Source organism: Anolis carolinensis, chromosome 2, assembly GCF_035594765.1.
Source record: "Anolis carolinensis isolate JA03-04 chromosome 2, rAnoCar3.1.pri, whole genome shotgun sequence".
Taxonomy (NCBI): domain Eukaryota; kingdom Metazoa; phylum Chordata; class Lepidosauria; order Squamata; family Dactyloidae; genus Anolis; species Anolis carolinensis.
In genome coordinates this window covers 247,694,948-247,719,920 of record NC_085842.1, presented here as the reverse complement: position 1 = coordinate 247,719,920, position 24,973 = coordinate 247,694,948, and the positions used below count along the sequence as shown (strand labels likewise).

Genomic DNA, 24,973 nt, shown 5'->3' with positions numbered 1-24,973 from the left:
GTTCTTAGATGTACATAGTTTTAATCTTAGTTATAAAATGTGTTGGGTCCTGTCCCAAGATCAAAGTGGGACATAAATCAAATAAACCTTTAAAATGTGCTACATAATCTAATTTCCTGATTCCTACAAGCAATCAAGACAATTAGTCCTGCACCAATTCAAAATTTTCAATGATATTCAAAGGGAACACAAGTACAGTGCATTACAATAATCTTGCTTAAATATAAGGAGGCCACATATGAATTTAAGTCGATCCACACCATCCTTAACAATATTGCCTGTGCTGAGCACTGAGTATCTTCAAACAGTGAGCATGGGTCTTCCAAGGGGAGTGCAATATATGTATGGAATTATGTACAATGCCTACTGGAATGGCCCAGATTACAATTGTGGATATTATTTTAATTGTTCATTGTTCTAAGGCAGGGGTCCTCAAACTTTTAAAGCAGAGGGCCGGTCCACAATCCTTCAGACTGTTGAGGGGCCAAATTATCATTTGAAAAAAAAATCCAACAAATTCCTATGCACACTGCAAATGTCTTATTTGTAATACAAAACAACAATGAAAGAACAATACAATATTTAAAAATGAAAACAATTTTAACCAACATAAGCCTATCAGGATTTCAATGGGAAGTGTGGGCCTGCTTCTAACCAATGAGATAGTCAAGTTAATTAGGATTGTTGTTGTTGTTGTGTGCCTTCAAGTCATATCAAACTTTGGGCGAGCCTAAGTCAAAAATTATTTATTTATTCATTTACTACATTTATTTACTACATTTATATCCCGCCCTTCTCACCCCGAAGGGGACTCAGAGCAGCTGTATGTACATGCAATATATTATATTATTAGCATAGCACAATATTAGCATTATATATCATCATAGTGAACTATACCACTATACTATAATATTATATGTAATATATAACATATAATTAATATTATTATATGGTATTATTAGTATTATATTGTATAACATGATAATATTATTATCAATATTATATGTATATACAATATATTATATTATTAAAACTGATATAAAAATATTATATTATAAAACTGAGGGCAGGGGCCAGGTAAATGACCTTGGAGGGCCGCATCCGGCCCTCGGGCCTTAGTTTGGGGACGCCTGTTCTAAGGCATTGAATAGTTGCCTATGTGTAAAACCGCCTTGAGTCCCCTTTGGGTTTGAGAAAGGAGGGGTATAAATAAATAAATAAAATTAATGAATGTCTATCCAGATAAACAGATTTACCCAGCCACAATACTTCCCCTTTACCTAGATTACATTTCAGTTTCTCCTTCATTATATCTGCTATTTATATATTTTGAGTGCTTTAGAAATGAGATCTTGGTACACCTTACACATCACTTTTAAGATATTATTTCAACATTGCATGTGGAAAGGTTGGGCAGTGAGAAATAGTGGACTGACCATATGAGTAGATCTTAGGTTGAGGTTTGAATTATTTATTTATTTATTAAAGCATTTATATCCCGCCCTTCTCACCCCAAGGGGGGGGGGGGGCTCAGGGCGGCCCTGAGATATCCCCTAAATCAAACTCAAATTATAAAAGCAGTCATGGTCTTTTTAACTGAAGACATCATCAATATTCAGGTTAAGGAACTTATTACAGTTCCGAACTAAAACATAAAACATGCACATATCAAGAGAGAAAGCTATTTGTTACAGTTGTTTACAACTACATTGAATCTCTTTCACAAAAAAGTGAAGCAATTATCTGAGCGTTGCTGTATCTTGGAAATCTTGACATTGAACAGGATGGCAAAAGCACCATAGAGTCCATTCCAACTGCATGGCTGCACGATGTTTACATTATAAACAGTCCCTTGCATTTAGCTGTTTTTCCTATGTCTGCCTACATGCATTGCAACAAGCTCCTTTGCAATGGATCCTATATTCTTTCCCACTATTCATTTTAACGATAAGAAATTTCAAGAAGATCCAGAACACCATATTATTCTCAAGTTTTCATTTCACCAATGTTTGCTTTCACGTTTTCCATTATTCTCTCTTAATTTATTCAATGCCATCCCACTAAGCTTTCAGCTCCATTTACTGTACAATGGCCTTTTGTCAACTTGTCTGCTGTCTTCCTCAAATATATGAGGAAATGGTCGACCTAATTCTAAGAATAAAAAAGACTGCATCCCAAGACAAGGGTCCCGTGACAGCATAGTTTTGATTAGTAGTGCCAAGCATCCACTCTTGAGACAACCAGTAACCTTCATGTTTTTGTCCTGCCATCATTAGGTAAAGTGAAGAAATTCCTTCAACTGGCTGATTTTTGAATGATGAAGTGTCAGAAAAATGCTATATTACTATTTTTGCTGCCAGAGAGGGAGAGTGATACTCATTGGACTTTCTTTGACATATCTAACATATTTATTTCTTACACATATAATCTACCTCCCTCCTGCCCAATGAGCTCCAATAGATGTATATGATTCCCCTTCTTCACATTTTAACCTGAAAACCACTGATCCCACCTTTGGTCCCAGACACCTTGACTGATAGATGAGTGTGGGGTGAGCTATTTGCTCATCTGTCTCAGGCAGCAATATTTCCTTAGGCAATCCTATCCTCACTCTAATCACCATATATTTTTCCAAAAGTGCTACTTTTAGAAAAAGACTTCCAGCAAAGAAAACTAATGAGATAGTGAACAACTGCCATGGAAAAATTAAACTTCTGTGAGGGACTGTTGCAGCAATGATTCATAAATGTTTAAACCACAGATCTCCCTGGATGAGTTCTCATGACTTTTAATGGTCTTGTCACCAAGGTATAATCCAGTTTATAGCTATATATTGATATAGACATATATAAACAGACACACAGCTTCTGGAATCACTTCCTTTTTTTGAAAATCTAAACTCTGAAATTTAATGAAGACAATGACATATTTAACACTGTCTCTGAGAATTTAAAAGGTAAAATTGCCACCTGTTCATTTTTTTCTATAAGAGATGGCCTATAATTTCTTGAAGGCTGAAATTGAAAGAGATCACTAGAGCCATATTTTAAACTCAATTTAAGCCATTACTTTTTGTTGTTTCAGAGGTTTGAGTTATCTACTTCTCTTGTGCAACAACTAAAACCCACCATCTTCAAGTAAGATTTTCACTATATGTCATCAAAGCATGACCACAGTCAGGGCTGTAACCCGGGGGGGGGGGGGTGTTTATAAAAAAGGGGTTTACTCATGAATTTAAATGGTTAACCTAATCCCCATAAATGTCCACTGAAGTGTATCGATGGAGCCCGATTTCTAAATTATTTTGTGTTATGGAACTACTCTTCATGATTAGCTTAAAAAAAGGTCCCCCCCCCCATTTTTTTCTGGCCCTGGCCCTGGCCACAGTTATAGCTGTAAAATGGCATTCTGAAAAGTTAAGCAGACCTTCGTGCAGCACAAGGAAGATTGATGCCCTGCAAATAAGAGTTTTGCTCAACCTTTGTTCTTTTTTAATTACTTAGTTTATTGATTAGATTATCACTAATGGTCCTTTCTTCTCAGCATTTCCAAGACCCAATATTTAGTTTGTAATGTAAGATTTCTAGGTTCTCATCTTGCAGTGCTATAGAGATCTCTAGTTCAGAACAGGAAACTCTGCTGTGTTTTTGGAGCTTCTTATTTCTTAGCTAACAGCACGTTAAAATCAAATCTAATGGTTATAATGGGGATTAAAATCCCATATTCTTATGCTTATTGGTACTTTCACTGAATTGCCACTGTTGTGACAGTTGTATATGCAACATCCAGACTGACAAAGAAGTCCCAGATATTGTTCTGTTCTTTCTAATTTGGTATGAAGTTAAAATAAACCAACACAGGGAGTTGGTATAAAAAGTATCTGATATGACTGGGGACTGATAGAAAATAGTTTGTGAAAAACAAAATATGTGTTGATCTTCAAAATAATATAAGAAAGAACAAAATTTGATAATTTCTGGTCTTATTAATCAGCCTGGATGTACCCAAGTCAGTTTATTTTTTACCCTCCAAAAAAGTATTTCTGGACTTGTCTTTCTCTTATGCAAACTATTTTACACCATTCCAATAAGATGATCTTAAAAAGACATACCCAGATACTTTTCTTTCAAAATCTCATTAGCAAGGTGAAGCAATCAGTTCTAGGATGCTGAAACTAACGGGGCCATTGTATTTGTAAGAGTAATATTTCAAAACTATGTATGCTTTGGGAGGGCAGATATCCATGACACTCTAAACTGTACTGTACAAGAGACTGCATAAGAAAGGAGGGCTCATGTTGTTCTAGAACAATTATAATGTGAATACCTAGAACATCAATGCTTCATCAGAATAATGACAGTCTACACCGGCAAAGGAGCCAGGGACAAGAAAGAGGGGCTGGCAGTTAGGTCCCTGCCCAGAGGCACCAATCTGGCTGGGACACAGGCCATAGAGATGCCCTCCCACCACTAAGGCAGCTCAGAGTGTCCTTGTTGGGCCACAGTGCAGGATGAAGTGGGTATTTTGTACACTGGCAAGCCTTTCCTGACAAATTTAGGAAATAGCAACATTTTACAAGAGAGGAATAAATCTCATTTAAATGCAGCTTCAGATATCCAGATCTGAATCAGAATGACCTTTCCTCTCTATTTTAAATATTTGTTTATTTTAAAGGCATATCAACACTGACCACTAAAGTCAGTTTCAAACCATTATTGAAGAAAGCAGTTTCACTGTGCAGATGATTACATAGGACATCCTGGAACTAGTTTGGGATTAACAAATGATGGCCATTAAGAAATTTATTTTGTGTGCTTTTGTGTGTGATTGTTGTCTAGCTGGCGCAGTTTGGCATTACCTTCAAACTGCATTAAAGTCAGTCTAGATGGGGTCGAACGATGGTTCTACACAATCATATCATGTGAACTAGAATTAGTATACAAAATACTCATTCTGTCCCACACTGTGACCCGACAAAGACACTCTGAGCTGCCTTAGTGGTAGGAGGACATCTCTACAGCCAAACTGTGTCCCAGCCAGGTTGGTACCTCTAGGCAGAGGCCCAAATGTCAGCCCTTCTTCCTTCTCCCTGACTTTTTTGCCATTCACATGGCACAGAAGGAAGAAGAGGGATTGCCAGCCATGAGGTAGGTGGCCCTGTTGCCACTGTAGCTGGCAGTGACAAAGAGAGAGGGGAGGGAGGAGAGAGCAATTCCATATCCATGGGCTGCCTGAGCATAGGAACTGTGTGCACTGTTAGAACTCAGGTGAAGCCCAAATCTTGGTGCAGGATTCAGGCTTTCCCATGAGTTATTTTAACCTAGGATGCAGACACATTAAGCAGCTTTTCCCAGGTTAAACCAGATCTACGCTGAATGGTGAGAACAGATGAGGCCTAAATCTAGACAGATCAGAGTTTCCATTTTCTATCACAGAAATTTCCTAAAAAGCCATTACTATTCTTATTGGGGTCTTTTTTTTAAAAGCAAATTTACAGACTAACAATAATTTGGAGTACTGACTGATTCCATTTTCATATAATCCACTTGAATCACTGTGCAAGAGTTAGAATAGCAAGAAATTCTGCTCCCAGGTCAAATCAGCACTATAGTTTTAGTTAAAGCAGAGGGTTAGAATACGAAGGCCCATGCAGTATTTCACTTTTTATATCACAATATATTTGAAGGGAAATTAAAAGAAAACAACATAAAACATATGCTTGTGTGAAAGGATGTAAAATATAAAAATATTTTTAACCATAAATTATTTTGAAAAAACTAACTTTTATATGACAAATTTCAGTCAAAAATAGAAGATTAAAGAATGATGGTTTCACTTGAACAGAACAGAACAATCTTTTCTGATATAGGTTCATTTATTGTTCTTACAGAAGTCTCAGGCAATATTTTAATACCTAAAAAACATCCAAAACTTAATGACATCAATAAACACAGCTTACAAGACAACAATTAACACTTATTAATATCTAAAAGGCATTTAAAATATACAAAATTAAAATAATGTAAATGGAAAATATGCTATTTAAGAACAGTTATATGGATTTTTAATTCAAAAGGCCACTGTCACAAATTTACAGTCTATTTAAAACTAATGTTCAAATATGTTCTATTTTAAAAAAAACATTTTTCACATTTGTGTTCAAACTTAATTAATCCATACTTTTAAAAACACAAGCCTATATTTAAGACAAAAGTTTACAACAGTTACTGGCATTTGTGCTTTTTTGTGGTCTACATTTAAAGTAGCAGTATTAGTCAACTGTTGATAATTCAATATAGAAAGCATGTATTTATTTTAACTCATCATCATCATCACTATCACTAAAATGACACATAGTCCATTTTCTGCAGGCCTGTCTTTTCTGAAAGCATGATAAAAGAAGAAAAAGTAGAAGTGTTAGTTGAAGCAAGAAAGTTTAATGGGTTAGTTTTTTAAATATGTAAAAAATGAAAATGAAAGATGAGATGCAACTATTAGTAGACAGAAAAACTCTGATTCCTCTAAGTATAATGTTATATTATATCACATAGAAAAATAAAACTCAAGCTTATTCTTTGTATAAATGTATGCAAGTCCTGAAACTTCTTATTTAAAAAACATTCATATTATAACCGTATAAAGGACAGACAGAACTTAATTCTGGCCATAGTAAATAAATCTATTCTACTATATCTGTTTTCAGACTGTTTTACAGTTTAAAGCATAAAATAGAAAAATTGTAAAGAAAAAGAGGAAAAAAGAGAGAGGATCTGATTCCTATCAGCTAGGTACGGATCTGCCTAGATATTTATTTCCTTGCAGCCCTTGGTTTTATAACTTGGGACAATCGAACTCTGAACATCAATACTTGGATTAACCTGAAATTCTGGATTCATAGTACAAACAGGATACTGTTACCAAAACTGAAATTTTTTAATAAACATCAATATTCTCTGTTTAAGTGTTTGACAATTTCTTATGAACTTAAATTGTGGCAGTTAAGAAATCTAAGAGGTCTGGAAAATTATGCATTAGGAATTATCACTTGTCCGACAGGAAAGGGGAACCAAATTTGAAAACAATTTCAATGTTCTATTGGGGGGGGGGGGGTTACTTGGATCTTCCCCTCCCTCACCTCTTGTAGCCCTAAACCCCTCCCAAAAGCCATAACTGGTGGCTTTACCAGGCCTACAGGAATGAATTTGGTGATGGCACAAGGGGCTGCAGGGATTGTTTTTCCCAATTTCACTGAGATGCACTATTTTTCCAGTGGACACCCAGCTCTGGGAGCCCTCCTCAACAGTCATTTCTCCAGCTGCGAAGAATACTGCTAAAATGCCACTTCCAACTTATCAAAGAAAGAGGAAAAATAGCAATGGAACACTCTGATGTTATTACAAAATTTCTTTCCTGTCTCATACTCAGAGTATATACTGCATTTGAGATAGTCAGCAGGTAAAACAAATAATTAGAAATGATATTATAACTCAATTGACTTTCAGAGAATATGCTCCCCTATTAAAGGATGGATTAATGCAATTCATGTTCAAGTAGAAACCAATTACAGAATAAACTCTCTCTTGGAATTTTTCTTTCTTTGAATAGATAAGACTCCAGTTCTTACCAGAATGAATGGCACTAAGCACTAGCTAGTATTCAAAGCAGTATGTATTTTACAACATATAAGATATGTTGTATTCAAAAGCAGTATGTATTTTACATATATAACATAAAAGCACTTAAAATAGTTTTTTAAAAACAAAAATGGCTAAACTATAAGGCTAAACTGTAAGCATTTGAAATAAAAATGATCCATTTTCTTTTTTTTTAAATGATTTGGTCAGGATATCCTTCAAGATCTGTTATCTTTGTAGCTTCTCTTCTTACTAAGGCACATGGTATTATAATAAAACTAAGGTTTTATGCAAGACTGTAGTACAAATTTTGTTGTTAATTTTTAAATCCACTTTTAAAAGATCAGTTTTTCTGCCTGCGCCATCCTTTTGTGTCTCTTTCTTTAAAAATTGCTTTAAAAAAGCTATTAAAAACAGAATATTTTACCTTAAAAATTAATAACCTGTCTTCAAGTACCATTAAAAATAGCACTCTACATTAAAATTCCCCAAAAGAGGATTAAGAATATTTTTAAAAACATTTTTTTCAAAATAAAACAGGCAAATTCAGCTATTCAACTGAATAGCAGCAATAAACAAAACTGATTTGTGGGTTATGTTTTCACATGTTTTAGTCCATCGGCACAATGCAAAACATGGATTCACAGTTCTATGTATAAACCAGAGTACCACTCATATATGAAAGAAAACAATAAATTAATCCAAATGCAGAGTGGAGAGAAAAGCATGAACCAGGAAACTGAATTATCCTGCATAAGATTTGATAGAGTTCCATATAACAAATCTCTCTTTTTAAAGTCTGAATCTATAAATAATTTCAAAACCCAATAACATTTTTAGCTTGCGAACTGATGTGAAGATTACCAACCATATCTGAGCAATGAAACATATATAAAGTAGAACATGTAAAATTTTATATATCTTCTTGAGGATTAACTTTCTTCACCTGTAACATCTGACTTCCAGCGCCATCTCTTAATCGATAGGGGCGAATAACTCCATCATCACTGAAGAAGCGGGGAGGACGCAGGCTGGTAATATCATCAGATGTATGTGTAGCTCTGAAAAGAAGAATTAAAGAATATCATATTATTGAATATTTAAGAGGGTTTTTTTTAAAAAAAATCCAAGCTTCTAAAACAGAGCGTGCACCTACTATCTAGTTTAGTTTGAGATTGCTTTAACTGGTATGGCTCAGTGCTATGAAATCATGGGAGTTGTAGTTTGGTAAGGCACCAGAACTCTTTGGCATAGAAGGCCAAAGACACTGTAAAACTACAAGTCCCATGATTCCATAGCATGGAACCATGGCAGTTAAAATAGAATCAAACTGAATTAATTCTAGAGTGCAGATGAACCCAGAGTAAAATATGGAAAAGAAGTTAAAACATCTTCAGAATTATATTCTTCTGTAATGTCTAGCACTGTCTAAAGAACCTTTTAACACTGCATATTGACATGATAATGCTAAGTTTAAAGCAAACAAAGTGATTCCATATTAGTGAGGAGTATTTAAAAACTGGACTGGTCCATGAGGTCACAAAGAGTCGGAGACGACCAAACGACTGAGCAGCAGCATTTAAAAACAACATTAGTTACTACAGTATTAAACTATTACTATTGACAACAGCAGTGCTGTAGCCTGAAATGTGAATTGTGTGCTCCTGCAAGTTGAGGAGAAATAATATCTCGGCTGAAAACTAGCAATATTTTTGTAGGAAAATTTGGACTTATTTTCACTATAAAGTAAGTGACACTTCAATAGGACTAACTTAATAATAAGCAACCTGTGGAGTTCTGATTTCCTGTTATATTAAATATGCTTAACACTAGCAACATTTTTTAAAAAGAAAAAGCAACAAGCACACTCACTTGACAATGGAATTCAGCTCTTACATCCTCACACCATTTTCCTCACCGAATCATTTGCTTTGCTGACAACTGCAGTAAACAAAACTTTGAGGGGAACAGTAGCACTAGTGGGGGTTTTTTTTGGAGGGGGGCAGTGGCAGGGAAGCTGGATGTTTGGCATCAGCAATAAAAATAACTCCTATGTATGGTGTTTTAACATGGAATGATCAGTGACTAATGCATTCTTACTTTTTAATTCCCTGAAAAGTGCTGCTTGCCATATCTATTATTCCTCCGGTGGGTCTTGCCACTGCTCCTACTAAACCTTTTCCAACGCCTTTGAAGAAGCCCGCTGCTCCTTCTTTCTGAGCGCCTGATGGGACAAAATAGTATATTTTTTAAAACAGTACTAAATTAAAATAATATCATTATTCTCAAGATCTAAGTAACTGAAGTGGAAGTTCATTTGTAAACTTTTTCAGATTGAAAGGATCCTTTAGTTGAGGAGACGCCTGCAATGAAAGAGTCTCACACACTTATCAAGGGGAAATATTATACAGCAGCAACAGGAATTAAAATAAATATTCTATGAGTGTTTCTTTTTAATCTGTACTTTCTCCTCTCAAAATAATATAAATGATCATATGTATTTCTTAGCAAATAACGGTTTTATGATTAAGCAACACACTAAGAATTCAATGCAGATGGAACATACCTCTTATTGGCTTTGTCACTATTCCTGTTATTCCACTAACAAAACCCTGTAAGAAACAAGAATATAAATATCATTATATTAATTGCTTATGCCTATTTAATATGCTATTTTATGTAAATGAAAGGAAACACAATATGCAAATACAAATTATTATAGTTTGTGAATATATCTGTTATGTCTCAGACCCAGTATATTATATGCCATTCTGAAATTTCAAGTACTATATATAGTGTGTCTTACAGATACTAGGCCTTTTCCTCCACGAGTGAGGCCCTCTTTAATACCACTGGGTTGCCTATTCATGGCTTCTCGCCGTTTCTGTTGATAATCTTCATCCATAGTTATGGCTGCCATTCCTTTAGCCATAGCACCAGTTATTCTTGATGCAGCACCAGCTAATCCACCTAGTAGTATAAAGGATTCGATGATAAATATTCATATGTTTACATACAAAGTAAATAAAACTTCTTTACAATTTTTATTCATGTTTTATTAAAATCCCTGCTCACCAACAGCACCACCGACTAAGGCTTTAAGTCCCAGAGCCATTCCCTCAACAAACTCTTCTGGACCCTGGATTGCTCCCTGGAGAGAAGAAAGGAAAACACAAGATATGAAAAAATCTCATTGACAGCAGCACAAATGCCCAAATTCCTTTTAGGAAAATTTATTTATTTATGGCTCTTTTATCCCGCCTTTCTCAACCCTGGAAGGGACTCAAGGCGGCTTCACAATATAGGCAATGCATTTAAAAACATAGTACAATTAAAATAACTGTAGCATTAAAACAATTAAAGTATTTAAATCCATACAACAAGTTAAAATCATGTAATCCATAGGCGTAGTCCAGGGCTGTTTCATAGGTCAGTTACACAACTTTCATATTATTGCTTGGTCAAAGAGCCACGTCTTCACTTTTTAAATTCTTAATCAATTAATTAATCTGATTCTTAATGGATTAGAAGAATAGCACATCAAGAATAGGTATTGACAAATAGGGAGAACAAAAATGTTTACTGTACTACCAACCTAACTCTTCCTTCCTAACATTTCAATGTGCAGATGATTTCAGGAAAAGAAAACTTTTTAAAAACATTTAAGCTTCCTTTCTAAATTCTCTACCCTCAGTATGGAAAATAAAAAAGAGCAAGTAATTAATAGAGGAAACCACAAATAAAAAGAGACAGGATGTACCAGAATTCTGTTCTGCTAATGATCAGAATTACACATTCTCTAGTAAATATTTGCATGCATGTAACTATTACTCTGAATGAAAACTTGATGGTGCACTGACCTGATAAGGTTCATAGAAGAAGGCCTCAACTCCTTCTGACAAATCTCGTATGAATCCAAATGGATTGCCCAAAACATCCAGTCCAAGAATAAGAACATACATTTGTTTTATAGCCTAAAATGAAAATAATTTTACAAGCATACAATGTTAATTTTAAAAACCACAGACACATACAAGTTATAATAATAATGATAATAATAATAATAATAATAATAATAATAATAATAATAATAATAATAATAATTTTATTCTTATACCCCGCCCCATGGGGCCAAGCCCGAGCAGAACAATAAAAACAAAACAATAAAACCAATAATCAGACAATAAAAGCAAGTCATAAAATCCACAAACAAGATAAAGTGTTAAAATCATGGATTGGGTTCAAAGAATCTAGGCCAAAGTGCTAAAAGTGCAAATATATCATGTCATCAGGGAAGGCTGGTTACTCAGCTATGATGGCTATAAAGTGCCATTATAATACTGGGGAAGGCATTCACTGTAATGGACAACAGGTCGATCATACAGAGATCAGTCACCAAAAGCCTCTCGGAAGAGCCAAGTCTTCAGGCTCGTCCGAAAGGAGAGGAGGGTAGGGGCCTTCCTAATCTCCCGGGGGACCGAGTTCCAGAGCCGGGGGGCCATGATGGAGAAGGCCCTCTCTCTCATCCCCACCAGCCGTGATTGTGAAGGTGGTGGGAGTGAGAGGAGGGCCTCCCCTGACGAACGAAGAGGTCGAGCAGGTTCATAGGGGGAAATGCGCTCTCGAAGGTAGGTGGGTCCCAAACCGTTTAGGGCTTTGTAGGTGATAACCTGCACCTTGAATTGGGCTCAGAAAATAAACGGCAGCCAATGGAGCTCCTTAAACAGTGGCGTTGAACGCGCCCTGTAATTTGCTCCAGTTAGAAACCTGGCTGCCGAGCGTTGTACTAGTTGCAGTTTCCGGGCCGTCTTCAAAGGCAGCCCCATGTAGAGTGCATTGAATCCATCCACAAGCTAATGGTTCAGATGCATTTGAGGACAACCTGAGGGCTCACAAGAACAGTGAAAAACATGAAATAATAATAATAATGAAATAATGAACAATAATGAAATCCCCTTTCATAGAATCATAGAATAGTAGAGTTGGAAGAGACCTCATGAACCATCCAGTCCAACCCACTGCCAAGAAACAGGAAATCGCATTTAAAGCACCCCCGACAGATGGCCATCCAGCCTCTGCTTAAAAGCCTCCAATGAAGGAGCCTCCACCACACTCTGGGGCAGAGAGTTCCACTGCCGAACAGCTCTCACAGTCAGGAAGTTCTTCCTGATGTTCAGGTGGAATCTCCTTTCCTGTAGTTTGAAGCCATTGTTCCGTGTCCTAGTCTGCAGGGCAGCAGAAAATAAGCTTGCTCCCTCCTCCCTATGATTTCCCTTCACGTATTTGTACATGGCTATCATGTCTCCTCTCAGCCTTCTCTTCTGCAGGCTAAGCATGCCCAGTTCTTTAAGCCGCTCCTCTTTCTTTATGTTCTCCTACAAATTTATATATGTGTGCATTTAATATTGGAAACTAGTGGTGATAGACTTAAGAGTTCATAGGTCTCAACCACACCAATGTCTATGATTTTGTAATTATTCTTTATCAATATAATTAATTGAATATGCCTTAAAAATAAAAAGAGTTATTCATTCAAATCCTCTATTGTTTCAATTAATGCAGATGTGGGCATGATGCCAATACAAAGTCTATCTCGGGAATGCCAGAAATGTCATGATATACATTACAGACACCCTTAAGTACAGCTGAGAAAAATTACAATTAACATTTTTGCTAGGTATGAAAAGGTCTATTATCACCTACACAATTTTTATTTGAGTAGTGCAAAAATAATGCCTTTATACACAAACAAACACTAGGTAGAGAAATTAAAGCCACACTGAAATCCCCTTCCTTTCTGTTCTCCTACAAATTGATAACTGTGTGCATTTAATATTGGAAACAAGTGGTGATAGAATGAAGAATCTATATTTTTTAAGGGAAGCAGCTGAGTTTTTCTACTTGACTGGGGAAAAAGCTCTTGATTGTGACTTCATGTGGAGTAAACTGCCCTGAGCCAACACATACAGCCATCTCAACCTCCATAAGGATTCTTGGAAACAATGCTACATCTTGATTTTTGTATCAATACCATGGGGCATGGTGCTCCAGATTAAAAGGGAATACTTCCAGGCTGCTAAGGAGAGTCTACCGCTGCTGCTGTTTTTTAAAAATAATTCCTAAAAAAAGTGAGTTCTTTATTTGTTACAGATTTTGTTGTACTACAAAGATAAATCTAATGGGGGCATTTTTACTTCATCCCCATTCTCTAAAATGCCTGAGCTAAGCTGTTTGGTCCAGTACTAAGGCTTTTTGTAAAGAGAGTGAAAGATTCCCCACCCTTGTGTTCTGTGAAATGAGGTCAGTGCACTATGTTGTTCTGAATATAAAGCAGAACAGTGGGTCTTACACAGATCTCCTGATGTTGTGCAGGGGGTCTCTAGGTTCCATTTTACTTCTTTTATCTCAAGAAGCAGGGATCGTGCGATTTGCAAGCCTACGCATGGCTAGGTATACAATGGCAAACTTAAATATGACTGTAGGAGAGGACTGATTTGATGTGTAGGGGCTACTGTACAGAAAACTCAAGAGTGAATAATAGAATAATAGAAACATTGAGTTGGAAGAGACCTCATGGGTCATCCAGTTCAACCCCCTGCCAAGAAGCAGGAAATCGCATTCAAAGCACCCCCTGTGAGATCTGTGAAAAGTTAAATAACAACAATGACTGAAAGTAGAGGCGAGGTAAGGAAACTTTCTGCATTCCAACAAAAAGATGCCTGAAGAGTTTGGTGTTGAATGGTCATCCTGGTTGGATATGAACTAGCCATAGACTGTCTTGACTGGAATGTGGTTCTTTCATTGCTGAAACAGTATATCGTGTACTAAAAAACTTCTAGTCTAGAGACACAGAAGTCGAAGCTATATTGTGGAGCAGGTACCGGATATGTTTCTTTCTGCTGCTTTTTGGCTCATGAGTTACATGTTACATTCTACCACCATCTGGTGGTTTGAGTTTGAAATGCCTTCATAAGATGATGCTGTATATACTGAGCAGAAGGCTCAGTAAATAGCTGTAGTAAAATCTTAAATGCAGTTGCCATTTGGCTGGCTTTGTGAAAAAAAAAATTTGTGCATGTTTGCAACTCTCTCTAGTATAGCTAGAAATGCTTTTTTGGTCAGATTTTTCTTTTCACATCCTGGGATTCACAATGCACAGAGATCACTCTGCCAGTTTTGTAGTTTGGGGAAGGTTTGTGCATGAAGTGTACATTTCTTAAATTTTTTCTCCCTGTTCTGCAGGCTTTGCACCTGAATGCTTAGCTGATAATGCCATTGAAGCCAACATTAGAAGGCAAAAAGAGAATAAAAAAGGTAAAGGTTTCCCCCTGACATTAAATCTAGTTGTGTCCGACTGAGGGTTGGTGCTCATCTCCATTTCTACCCCGAGGAGCCGATGTTGTCCACAGACACCTCTAAGGTCATGTGGCCAGCATGACTGCATTGAACGCCATTACCTTCCTGCTGGAGTGGTACCTTTTGATCTACTCACATTTGCATGTTTTCGAACTGCTAGGTTGGCAGAAGCTGGGGCTAACAGCGGGAGCTCCCTGGATTCAAACTGCTGACCTTTTGGTCAACAAGTTCAACAGCTCAGTGGTTTAATCCACTGCACCACTGGGGGCTCTCTACAGGTGAATAAGATTCTATTTTTTTAGGATGGGGAGGAAGGTTCAAAGTGAGGAACAATACATTGAGGAAGATGAAGAATTAGGCTTGTAAAATGCATCCTTATAAATAGGATGTTGATACTAGTCTATCACTGGAGAAAGTCTAGAGAAAGTCTCAGACCATTTCAATCTTGGATGAAATGGCTTTCATCTTGTGCATAAAACTGTGGAAACAATCAATGATATGAAGTTATTTCAAGTCAAGCCAGTTACTAGTTTCATTGTTGACATCTGGCCACATAACATCTGGGATCAAATATGTCTGACCACAAGTATATGCAGATTAGCAGAGATACAATTACATGTTCTGCTGATCGAAACCAACACTTTCCCATAAATGAAACTAGCCCCCTTGGAATGAATCAAGATAGGTCTCAACGAACATAAAGCACTGTTGTCTTAAGATTATTTTATTGATGATTAGCTACAGGAAACAAAGTAGTCAGGTGTAACAAGAATGGCCCCGTAGAGTTTTGAACTTGTGACTTGTCAGTTATTCAGGTAAGTGGTAACACCAACATCAGATGTTCAGCGACAGCTACTATGTATTTTATAAATACTTTCTCAGTGTGTGGGAGGAATGGCCAAACAGAAAGGCAGAGGCCTGAACAAGAAAGCTTGGTGATTCATGACAAACTGAAGGTAGTGATGCTAAGAAAGATGGACCGCAGCATGAAAGCATGCATATTTCTGGTCAACTTTGGTGAACCAGTCTCTTCTCTTTGAGAATAATAGCAGGTAGAATTATCACCCTGAACTTGGTCTGAAAGACACAAGTCTTTTCAGAATTCTGAAGTTTAAAACAATGTTTCTCAAACTGTGATCCTCCAGGTGTTTTGGACTTCAGCTTCTAGAAATCTCAGCCAGCTTACCAGCTATTAGGAATTGAGGAAGCTGAAGTACAAAACACCTGGAGGAGCACAGTTTGAAAACCACTGATCTTAAGCATTCCATCATATTTTTGAGCCACACTTAAGTTGTGTTCTTAAGAAACCAGACTTCTTTGAGTTAGGACAACAGTACAATGGACTCAGGATTTGTTTGAGTGACAGAGTCTCAAAATCAGTTGCAGAGCTTTTACGGGATAATGTTAAGAATCAGCAAATCTACCACATTGTCAGTTCAAGAATTGTGAAAGTGAGCTAATATGTTGCAAAAATGAGACTTGCTTCAGTAGGCCAAGAGCATCAAAATCCCAAGAAGAATCCATTTATAGGTTCAACCAGAGGAGGAATATAGGTTCAACCAGAGGAGGAATGTATTTTACTGAGATGTACATTTTTAAGTTAAAGAAGCCCAAAATGATGCATTTGAGAAATGTGACTAAATTTAATTGCAAATAATGACAGGAGGTAAGATGAGAACCAATGTATACTAACCTGCTTTGAATAATGCATAATAACTGCCCACTGCAGTTGCTCTGTAGTGCAAAAGTGATAGTTGAGCTCAAAGAATGCCAACCTAGAATAAGGAAATCATATAAATAAAGGTAACGTAATAGATAAATTTCAGGTAATATGCAAAAGTAAAGTAAGCCCAGTCAATACATGGTACATACTTAAGGACAACATCCTGCACATCTGTGAGTGTTGCTCCAATACTCTTTAACAACAGATTCACAGACTGAACTGGAATCAGCTCCTTACGTTTTTCTTCCTTGTTGCTATCTTCTCTCCCAGTGCTGAGTGAAAAACTTAAATGTAACTGAAAGAAAATAAAATTGAAAAGATGGAGAACCTCCACAGTATTTTAAGTAACATCCTGGTACTTTTATTGGTGGTTATTGTTCAGTCACTTTCACTTATTTTCAACCCTATTAACTTATTTTAAAAGTGAATAAATTTGAGAGCCAATATTGTGTGGTGGTTTGAAAATTGGACTACAACTCTGGACACATGGGTTTGAACCCCTGCTCAGCCAAGACAATCCACTAAATGACTTTGAGCAAGTCTCATACTCTCAGCCCCACTCTCAGCAAACTCCCTCTAAAGAAACCTTGACAACTAAACATATGATAAGGTTATCTTAAGGTCATTGTAAGTCAGAAATGAATTGAAGGCACACAACAACAAACCTGACAATCAGCACATTGCCATACTCTGCTGGTGACTTATCTGGACTATAAGCAGTGGAGTCTTGTGCTGCTCTGCAGTATGGATTCCTTATTTATCATTTACCCTCTCATCAGCTTGTGCCACAAATGGCTAATGTAAAAAATTGCTAAATAGCAATGTAACATAAGCAGGTTGCTTACCTGTAACTGTATTTCTCCTAATAGTCCTCTGTAAATTCACACAATTTTCACACATGCACACAGTACTGTTCAGAACTTTCTAGAATCAATAGGCATAACCGTTTTGGAGGTAACCCTGCTCACCATCCTGAGGCCATATAAGGCCCAGTTGCCACCAAAACTCCTTAGTTACTAGGCCACAGATACAGCCCATTGTGAAATCTGAGGAGGCATGACCCCTGTGTGGGGAGGATGGGTGGGACTGTGTGAATTCACAGAAGACCACTCAAAGAGATACAATGACAGGTAAGCAACTTGTCCTTCTTCGTGGTCTCTGTGAATCACACAATTGGGTGACCAGCAAGCATAAGTATTGGAGGCAAGAGTCATGACATTCAGTTGACCATTACCTCTGGTACAAAATCAATAAAATTTATCCACCATGAATGATGCACCCAGCAGAAGAAGACTTGTGCAAACAGTCCCATGAAAGAATGTGGAATGTATAACAATGAAGATTTGAGTTCAATGTGTCATCAAAAGTTCACAAAATCATACTTTTGTAAAGATCTACAAACTAAAACTTTGAAAGAAGAAAGTCACCCAACTCCTTCCAGTCACAAATGTATATAATTACAAAGTGTTCAATGGGTATCACACTAAAAAGGTGGTTTTCCAAGAAAGTAAATGTAATGGACATGTGGCCAAGGATTCCCAAAGCATTTTTCCATAAGTTTTGAAAATACCAGTCCAGGGCTCCAGTCCAAGACTGAAAGTAACACAAGTGGGTGCAAGTTCTTGTAACCCTTCAAAAAAAAAAAAAAAAAGCTCTGAATCCAAGGATCAGAGAAACAAGAGTGAAATAGCAGACAAATTAACTTTAACAGAATATAAGAAAAGGGCCTTATCGGCCAAAGCCCCCGAGAAATCAAGAACATCAACACTGGTGGCCTGGTAAGGAGACATTTATTTGCCTTCAAAGAAGGCAACAAAGCAACATCACTGACAAGCTAAAACTTGATTTGCCATGCCATCGGATGCAAAGCTTTCATGTTGGGATGCAGAACTTGGCTGTCACACATCGAAAGGAGGTCGGCCTATGGAGGAAGACATCAGCAGTAGTTGAGTGAACCAATGACGTCTCGGCCACCAAGGGGAGATTAGGATGCACTGAGTGGTGTTGGACTAAATCTTTTTCAAAACCCTTGAAATTAGTCGTAACGGGGAAAGCTAGAAATAGTAAATGTTTCCATTCCATTGTAAAGGCATCCCGTACAAATGGGTTCAAAGATACTCTGGCACAGAAGAGGTTACATTGAGCATTGGTGGTAGTGGTGAAGAGGTCCACTTCTAGATAGCCGCAGATTTCAAAGATGTGGAGCAGGGAGGGTTGATGCAGACACCACTTGTGGGAGGAGGACAGAGTTCTGCTCAGGGCATCTGCTTGCAGGTGGTCTTCCCCCAGCCAGTGGATGATAGTGTTCTCCATCAGAATCTGTACTACAGAACCAGATGTGTTTCTCGAAAGCCCTTAAGCCTTGAAGATGCCAGTAGTTCAAAGTAATTGATGTGATGTTTTCTTTCAGGAGCTGACCAAGGTTGATTGATGGAAAGGTCCCCACAGTGTGCCCCCCAGCCCAACATCGAGGCATCCGTTGTGACAGTGACCTCTGGTTTCGGAGATCAAAAGGTCATTCTGATGCATATTTTCTCTGATAGTCCAGCAACTAAGAGTCTCGAATCTTGATCTGGGATTGAGAGGCATTCATGGAGAGAGTCCTGTAGAGGATCGAAGGCACAAAGGAACCGCTGCTGAAGCAGGTGCATGTACACACATGTGAAGGGTGTAACAGCAGTGGTGGGGGCCATTTCTCTTAAAGTGATATGAACATCTTTGGCGTTGACTGTCCTTTGAAGATGGCAACGCATGACCGATTTTTGCAAATTAAGGAACCTGTCCTCTGAGAGGGAAGCTGTCTCAAGGAGGAAGTAGACATTGGTCTCAATGAATCGGATACATTGCACTGGTGTCAGGTTGGACTTCTTTGGATTCACCATGAGGCCAAGTCCTTGTTGAAGGCGGAGTGTAAAGTTTATGGTCTCCAAAAGGCATGTCACAGACTGAGTAACGAGCAGCCAGTCATCTAGATGTGGGTATACTATGATATTGTTTGTTCTGAGATAGGCAGCTACCTCTGTCATTCCTTTGGTAAACACTCCCGGAACAGTTGGCAGTCCAAAGGGGAGGACGGTTCTTGATACAAAAAGCCAGAAACCTTTGGTAACTTTGATGTATCCCAATATGGAAATATGCATTTTTCAAGTCTAACATAACGAACTAATCACCATGTCAAAGCAGGGTCAAGATGGACAGAATTTGGATTTATCTTTATTTTAAATCCCAATACCTCACTGTATGATTTGATTACCTCTAATAATTTTGGAATGTTCTATGTTGAGTTAGATAGGATACAGACCATGATGTTTGAGTATGTTTTAGTTTTGATTTCCTGGCCCCTTACTTTAAACCCTTCAATTTGCTTGCTCTCTTTGATTCTTATGCTTAGAGTTTCCAATCCCAAAATAAACAACAATGGTGGGAGTGGGCAACCTTGTCTGGTCCTTTTCTCTATATCTGCCATTTGTCAATTTTCCATTTATTTTTAGCTTAGCATTTTGCTTAGAATATATTGCCCCCACTGCTTTTAAAATTCATGGCCCACCTCATACGATTCCAAAACTTTCTCCAAGTACCCCCAGCTAACATGATCAAATGCTTTTTCCATATCCAAAAAGAATAATACCAGATCTTTATTGGGGTCACGCTCTGCCACCTCCAGCACATTCAGAATTGTTTTGACATTCTGACTCAAATGTTTGTCTTGTAGGAATCCCACTTGATCTTTATGAATAATCTTTGCTAGCACCTGATTAAATCTATCTGCCAAAATTGTAGGAAATAATTTATAGTCACAATTCAATAATGAAATAGGTCTGTAATTTCTTGGTTTGGTCTAAATCCTTATCTGATTTTGGGATTAGTACTATTGTGGATTCTTTCCAAGACTCTGGTATCTCTCCTTTCCCCAAAACTTTATTCATTACTGCCTCAAGTATTGGTGTTAACTCTTCCTTAAATGTTTTATAATAAAGTGCCTAGATGCCATCCAGGGGCTGTATGTCACACCCCAAGACAGAAATCCCTTTGACTGTAAGCAACACACTAACTGAATATGCAGCAAGCAGTTTATTGTAGAATATACAAAAAAACCCAAGCAAAATATAGTAAAAAGTACAATCCACAAATAAGGACGAAATAATGTATTTTAAGGTTTCAGATTAAATCCATAACATAAAGCTGTAGAAATTCCATGGAGCAAGACAGGTAAAAGCTAGGCAATATAGCAAAACTAGATCCTTGAACAAACTTGAATAAAGTAATTCAGAGAGCCAAACACAAAATCCCATAGGCCAACTGGAACACCATAAATTCTTGGAAACAGGGAGCACTTGGAAAACGTGAACCTTGGGTAAAGCAAAGTTGTCTTGACTGAAAACAAAAGCAACATAACATCAATGAGAGCCCTCCCCAAAATCCCCAGCCGTGAGAAATGCACTCTTCCTTCCTTCTGAGGCACCTGTCTTATCTTTCATTTGTAAACGAACCGATCGTCTGAGCTTTGCTGAGAGCTCCCTATCTTTATTGTAAAATTGTTTTTGGTTCATGATTACGTCCTCACTGCCCACATCGGAATCACTGCCAGTGTAACTCTGTAGAAGGCAGTAAAGGGTCATCTGAAACTGTCTGATCTACACTTAACACTGGCTGCTCAGACACACATTCCTCAAGTGAAACATCATTCTCTGCATGAAAGTCAGTCTCAGGCTGATCAGAAGGAACAGACACAGGCTGACATATAACACTGTATTTGGTCTAAGCTTATCTATTTTTTTTCCATTAGTTCATCCGATGTGATTAATCTATCTAGGTTGGCTTTCATTGCTTCTGTTAGTCTTGTAATCTTAGTCTCTTTTACATATTGTAATATTTTGTCTATATCTTCCTGACCTTTTTATATACTGTAGAGCAGGGGTCCCCAAACTTTTAAAGCAGAGGGCCAGTCTACAATCCTTCAGACTGTTGAGGGGCCGAATTATCATTTGAAAAAAACCCCCAAAAACGAACAAATTCCTATGCACACAGCATATGTCTTATTTGTAGTGCAATACAACAATAGCAATTAAAGAACAATACAATATTTAAAAATGAAAACAATTTTAACCAAAATAAACCTATCAGGATTTCAATGGAAAGTGTGGGCCTGATATTGGCCAATGAGATAGTCAAGTTAATTAGGATTGTTGTTGTTGTGTGCCTTCAAGTCATTTCAGACTTTGGGCGAGCCTAAGTCTAAAATATTTATTTATTTACTACCTTTATTTACTACATTTATATCCCACCCTTCTCACCCCAAAGGGGACTCAGAGCAGCTGTATGTACATACAATATATTATATTATTAGCATAGCACAATATTAGCATTATATATTACTATATTGAACTATACCACTATACAGGTAATATTATATGTAATATATAACATATAATTAATATTATTATATGGTATTATTATTAGTATTATATTGTATAACATAATATTTTATCAATATTATATGTAATATAATATTATATTATTATATTAAAATATTATATTACATGTATTATTATTATTATTATTATTATTATTATTATTATATGTAATATCCCCCCACCCCCCAAAAAAGGCCTAACTGCCATTCTGGACCAGAATGAAGAAGACGGGGCCAGGAAGACTTCTTTCCACCATGTCTCCTGTATCAATTTAATGATATAATAATATATAATAATATTATACTATACTTATATTATAATATATTGTATATACATGTAATATTAATAATAATATTATGATGTAATACAATGTAGTAATAATTATAATTCACTATTATAATTGTATATTTATATTACGTGCAATACTACTAATAATATTGCAATATTAGTTGTATAATATAATATATTGTATGTATGTATATATACTTGTAAACCGCCCTGAGTCCCCTTCGGGGTGAGAAGGGCGGGATATAAATGTCGCAAATAAACAAACAAATAAATAAATAAATACAATATATTATATTATTAAAACTGATATAAAAATATTATATTATAAAAATGAGGCCGGGGGCCAGGTAAATGACCTTGTAGGGCCGCATCCGGCCCCCGGGCCTTAGTTTGGGGACCCCTGCTGTAGAGTCTCGCTTATATGACCTTTGCTTATCCGATATTCCATAATAACCGATGCCATCATGTGGCCAATTGGAAACATTGCACCCTTTGATATGTTCTCCTCCATTCAATACAAGGCAAGAGTAGGTGGCTCTCTTTCTCCGTGTGAAAAAACTAGAAGGAGGAGGAAAGTGCTGGGAAGGGAGAGAAGGGAAGTGAATCATCCCGTTGGGGGGGCCATTTGTATGCAAGGAAGGAAGGAGGGAAAAAAGGAAATGCGATGGCTCTTCTCTCTCTCTCTCTCTCTCTCTCTGCGCTTGGCGAATGCAGAACCTCGCTCTCCCACTTTGGAGATGTCTCTCTAACCCAGCCTTGTTTCCAAAGGAGATATTACTGGAATCAATCAGGAAAAAAATAGATTTAAAAGGTCTTAGAACAAAGGGATATAGCTACAAAGTCCGCGCTTTCGCGGACGACCTAGTCTGCTTGATTGAAGATCCAGTAAAACATCGACATCAACACCAAGCCCGATGAGGAGAGTGAAAGCGCTTTCTGACATAGAAAAGAGCGAAGCTTTGCTTCACTATTTTTTCACGCCTGAGGCATGAATGCTTGTCAGTTAATACAAGTGTGGACAGAATGGCCTTCACCCAAACAGAGGAGGCACTTGGAGCGTTCATCTGTCTCGGGTAATTTGACTGAACATTGTTTGACCGCTTAAAGTGAGCGGTGGAAGGCATTCTAGACTAGGCCAACACCATATTCACGGAATAAAGTCAGAAGCGGGAGCAGGAGTGACGAGCTACTGATAGCAAGGATGTCTGAAAACTAACCACAATTCAGACAGAGTTGCTACCAATGAAGAAGAAAGACTCCAACAGCAAAAACAAACAGTCGAAAACAAGCTTGACAAGCAGGGTTCCTGAACCAGTTGCAGCATGGATGAAAGGAACTGAGGGGTTTTGGTTGCAGCCAGGCTTCATATAGCCTTGGAATGGTGAGCGAGGTTACCGCAAAACCTTTCTATTTAATAATGCTAGAAGGTTCCAAACAGTGCTTTGTATGTGTGCGAGAATACCCAATTGTGTGATTCACAGAGACCAAGAAGAAGAAACTACTTTCACTCCATCTGAACGAATAGTACAACTGGAAGTGGAGATGATCAATCAACCAACAAATAATTGAAAGAATTTGTTAAATGTGATCCTAAAGACTCTAGAAGTAGGTATGTCTGATTGCCACTTACTTGAACTGATTTTCACACACACATTATAGCAGACTACAAGGGTTAAACCCATGTATTTTGAAACATCCATGAATTTGTTTTGAAGAGCACACTGAGTAACCCTGGCATGGGAGCTAGATTTGTGAAGTCTTTTTTACATGCAGGCCACAGCCATATAGTGACTGTACTGTACCCTTGACATGCTTCTATACAGATCTGACTTACTATATTTGTGAAACTTGGGTACTCTGTGCTTTATTTCTACACACATCAGTTTCCTGATGTGAAGTAATGTTTCACATACCTGCCACAAACACATATGCAAACATTACATTTATGACATGTACATACCTTGATTGGAGATATATGAAAATACTCATATAAACTGATTTGTGATGTATCAGTTGATGACACATTTTTCAGTTCCTCCTGTACATATTCTACATCCTTTTTGAAAAGTTCTATCTGTAAGTGTATAATAAAAAGTAATATCACTATTCAAAGCAAAAACAACAACTTTATAGCAAATGTACACAAATGCAGGTTGAGCACCCTCTATCCATAAATCTGAAATACTGCAAAATTTTCCACATGGGTGGCTGAGATAGTGACACTTTTGCTTTCTAATTGTTCAGTGTACACACACTTTGTTTCATTCACATAATTATTTAAATTATTGAATAAAATACCTTTGGGCTATGTGCATAATAAGATGACTATAAAACATAAATGAATTGTGTGTTTAGATCTTGATCTTCTGAAAGAATTTTTATTAATGTATCTTCTTGGTCTGACAGAGCATTTTGTTTTCCTATCCATTTCTACTATTGTTCCCTGATATTTCTGCTCTTACTGTATTAAAGTTTTTATTTGTCTGCAGTTCTCATCACATTTTGTGTGCAATTAATTAATTAATTTGGATTATCGGATATGTCTAAATTCACTAATA

General features: G+C 37.1%; 1 protein-coding gene across 3 annotated transcripts in view; it reads right to left on the bottom strand.

The window, feature by feature from the left end:
- vps13a (vacuolar protein sorting 13 homolog A) overlaps nucleotides 1-24,973 on the bottom strand; it is a 206,501-nt gene that overhangs the window by 17,385 nt on the left and 164,143 nt on the right. For 2 of the 3 annotated variants that reach the window (XR_010003415.1, XM_016991003.2), the window contains exons 60-68: nucleotides 24,376-24,489; nucleotides 16,863-17,008; nucleotides 16,684-16,765; nucleotides 11,495-11,608; nucleotides 10,710-10,785; nucleotides 10,441-10,604; nucleotides 10,201-10,246; nucleotides 9,735-9,858; nucleotides 8,581-8,695 (exon numbers count right to left, since the gene is read on the bottom strand). Coding sequence is in view for 2 of the 3 variants with exons in the window: in XM_016991003.2 (XP_016846492.1) it covers nucleotides 8,581-8,695; nucleotides 9,735-9,858; nucleotides 10,201-10,246; nucleotides 10,441-10,604; nucleotides 10,710-10,785; nucleotides 11,495-11,608; nucleotides 16,684-16,765; nucleotides 16,863-17,008; nucleotides 24,376-24,489 (981 nt within the window). In the remaining variant the exon portion in view is untranslated. Of the gene's footprint in view, nucleotides 1-5,856; nucleotides 6,383-8,580; nucleotides 8,696-9,734; nucleotides 9,859-10,200; nucleotides 10,247-10,440; nucleotides 10,605-10,709; nucleotides 10,786-11,494; nucleotides 11,609-16,683; nucleotides 16,766-16,862; nucleotides 17,009-24,375; nucleotides 24,490-24,973 lie in introns of those variants that run through there. The other variant, XM_062972011.1, reaches the window with a different exon arrangement.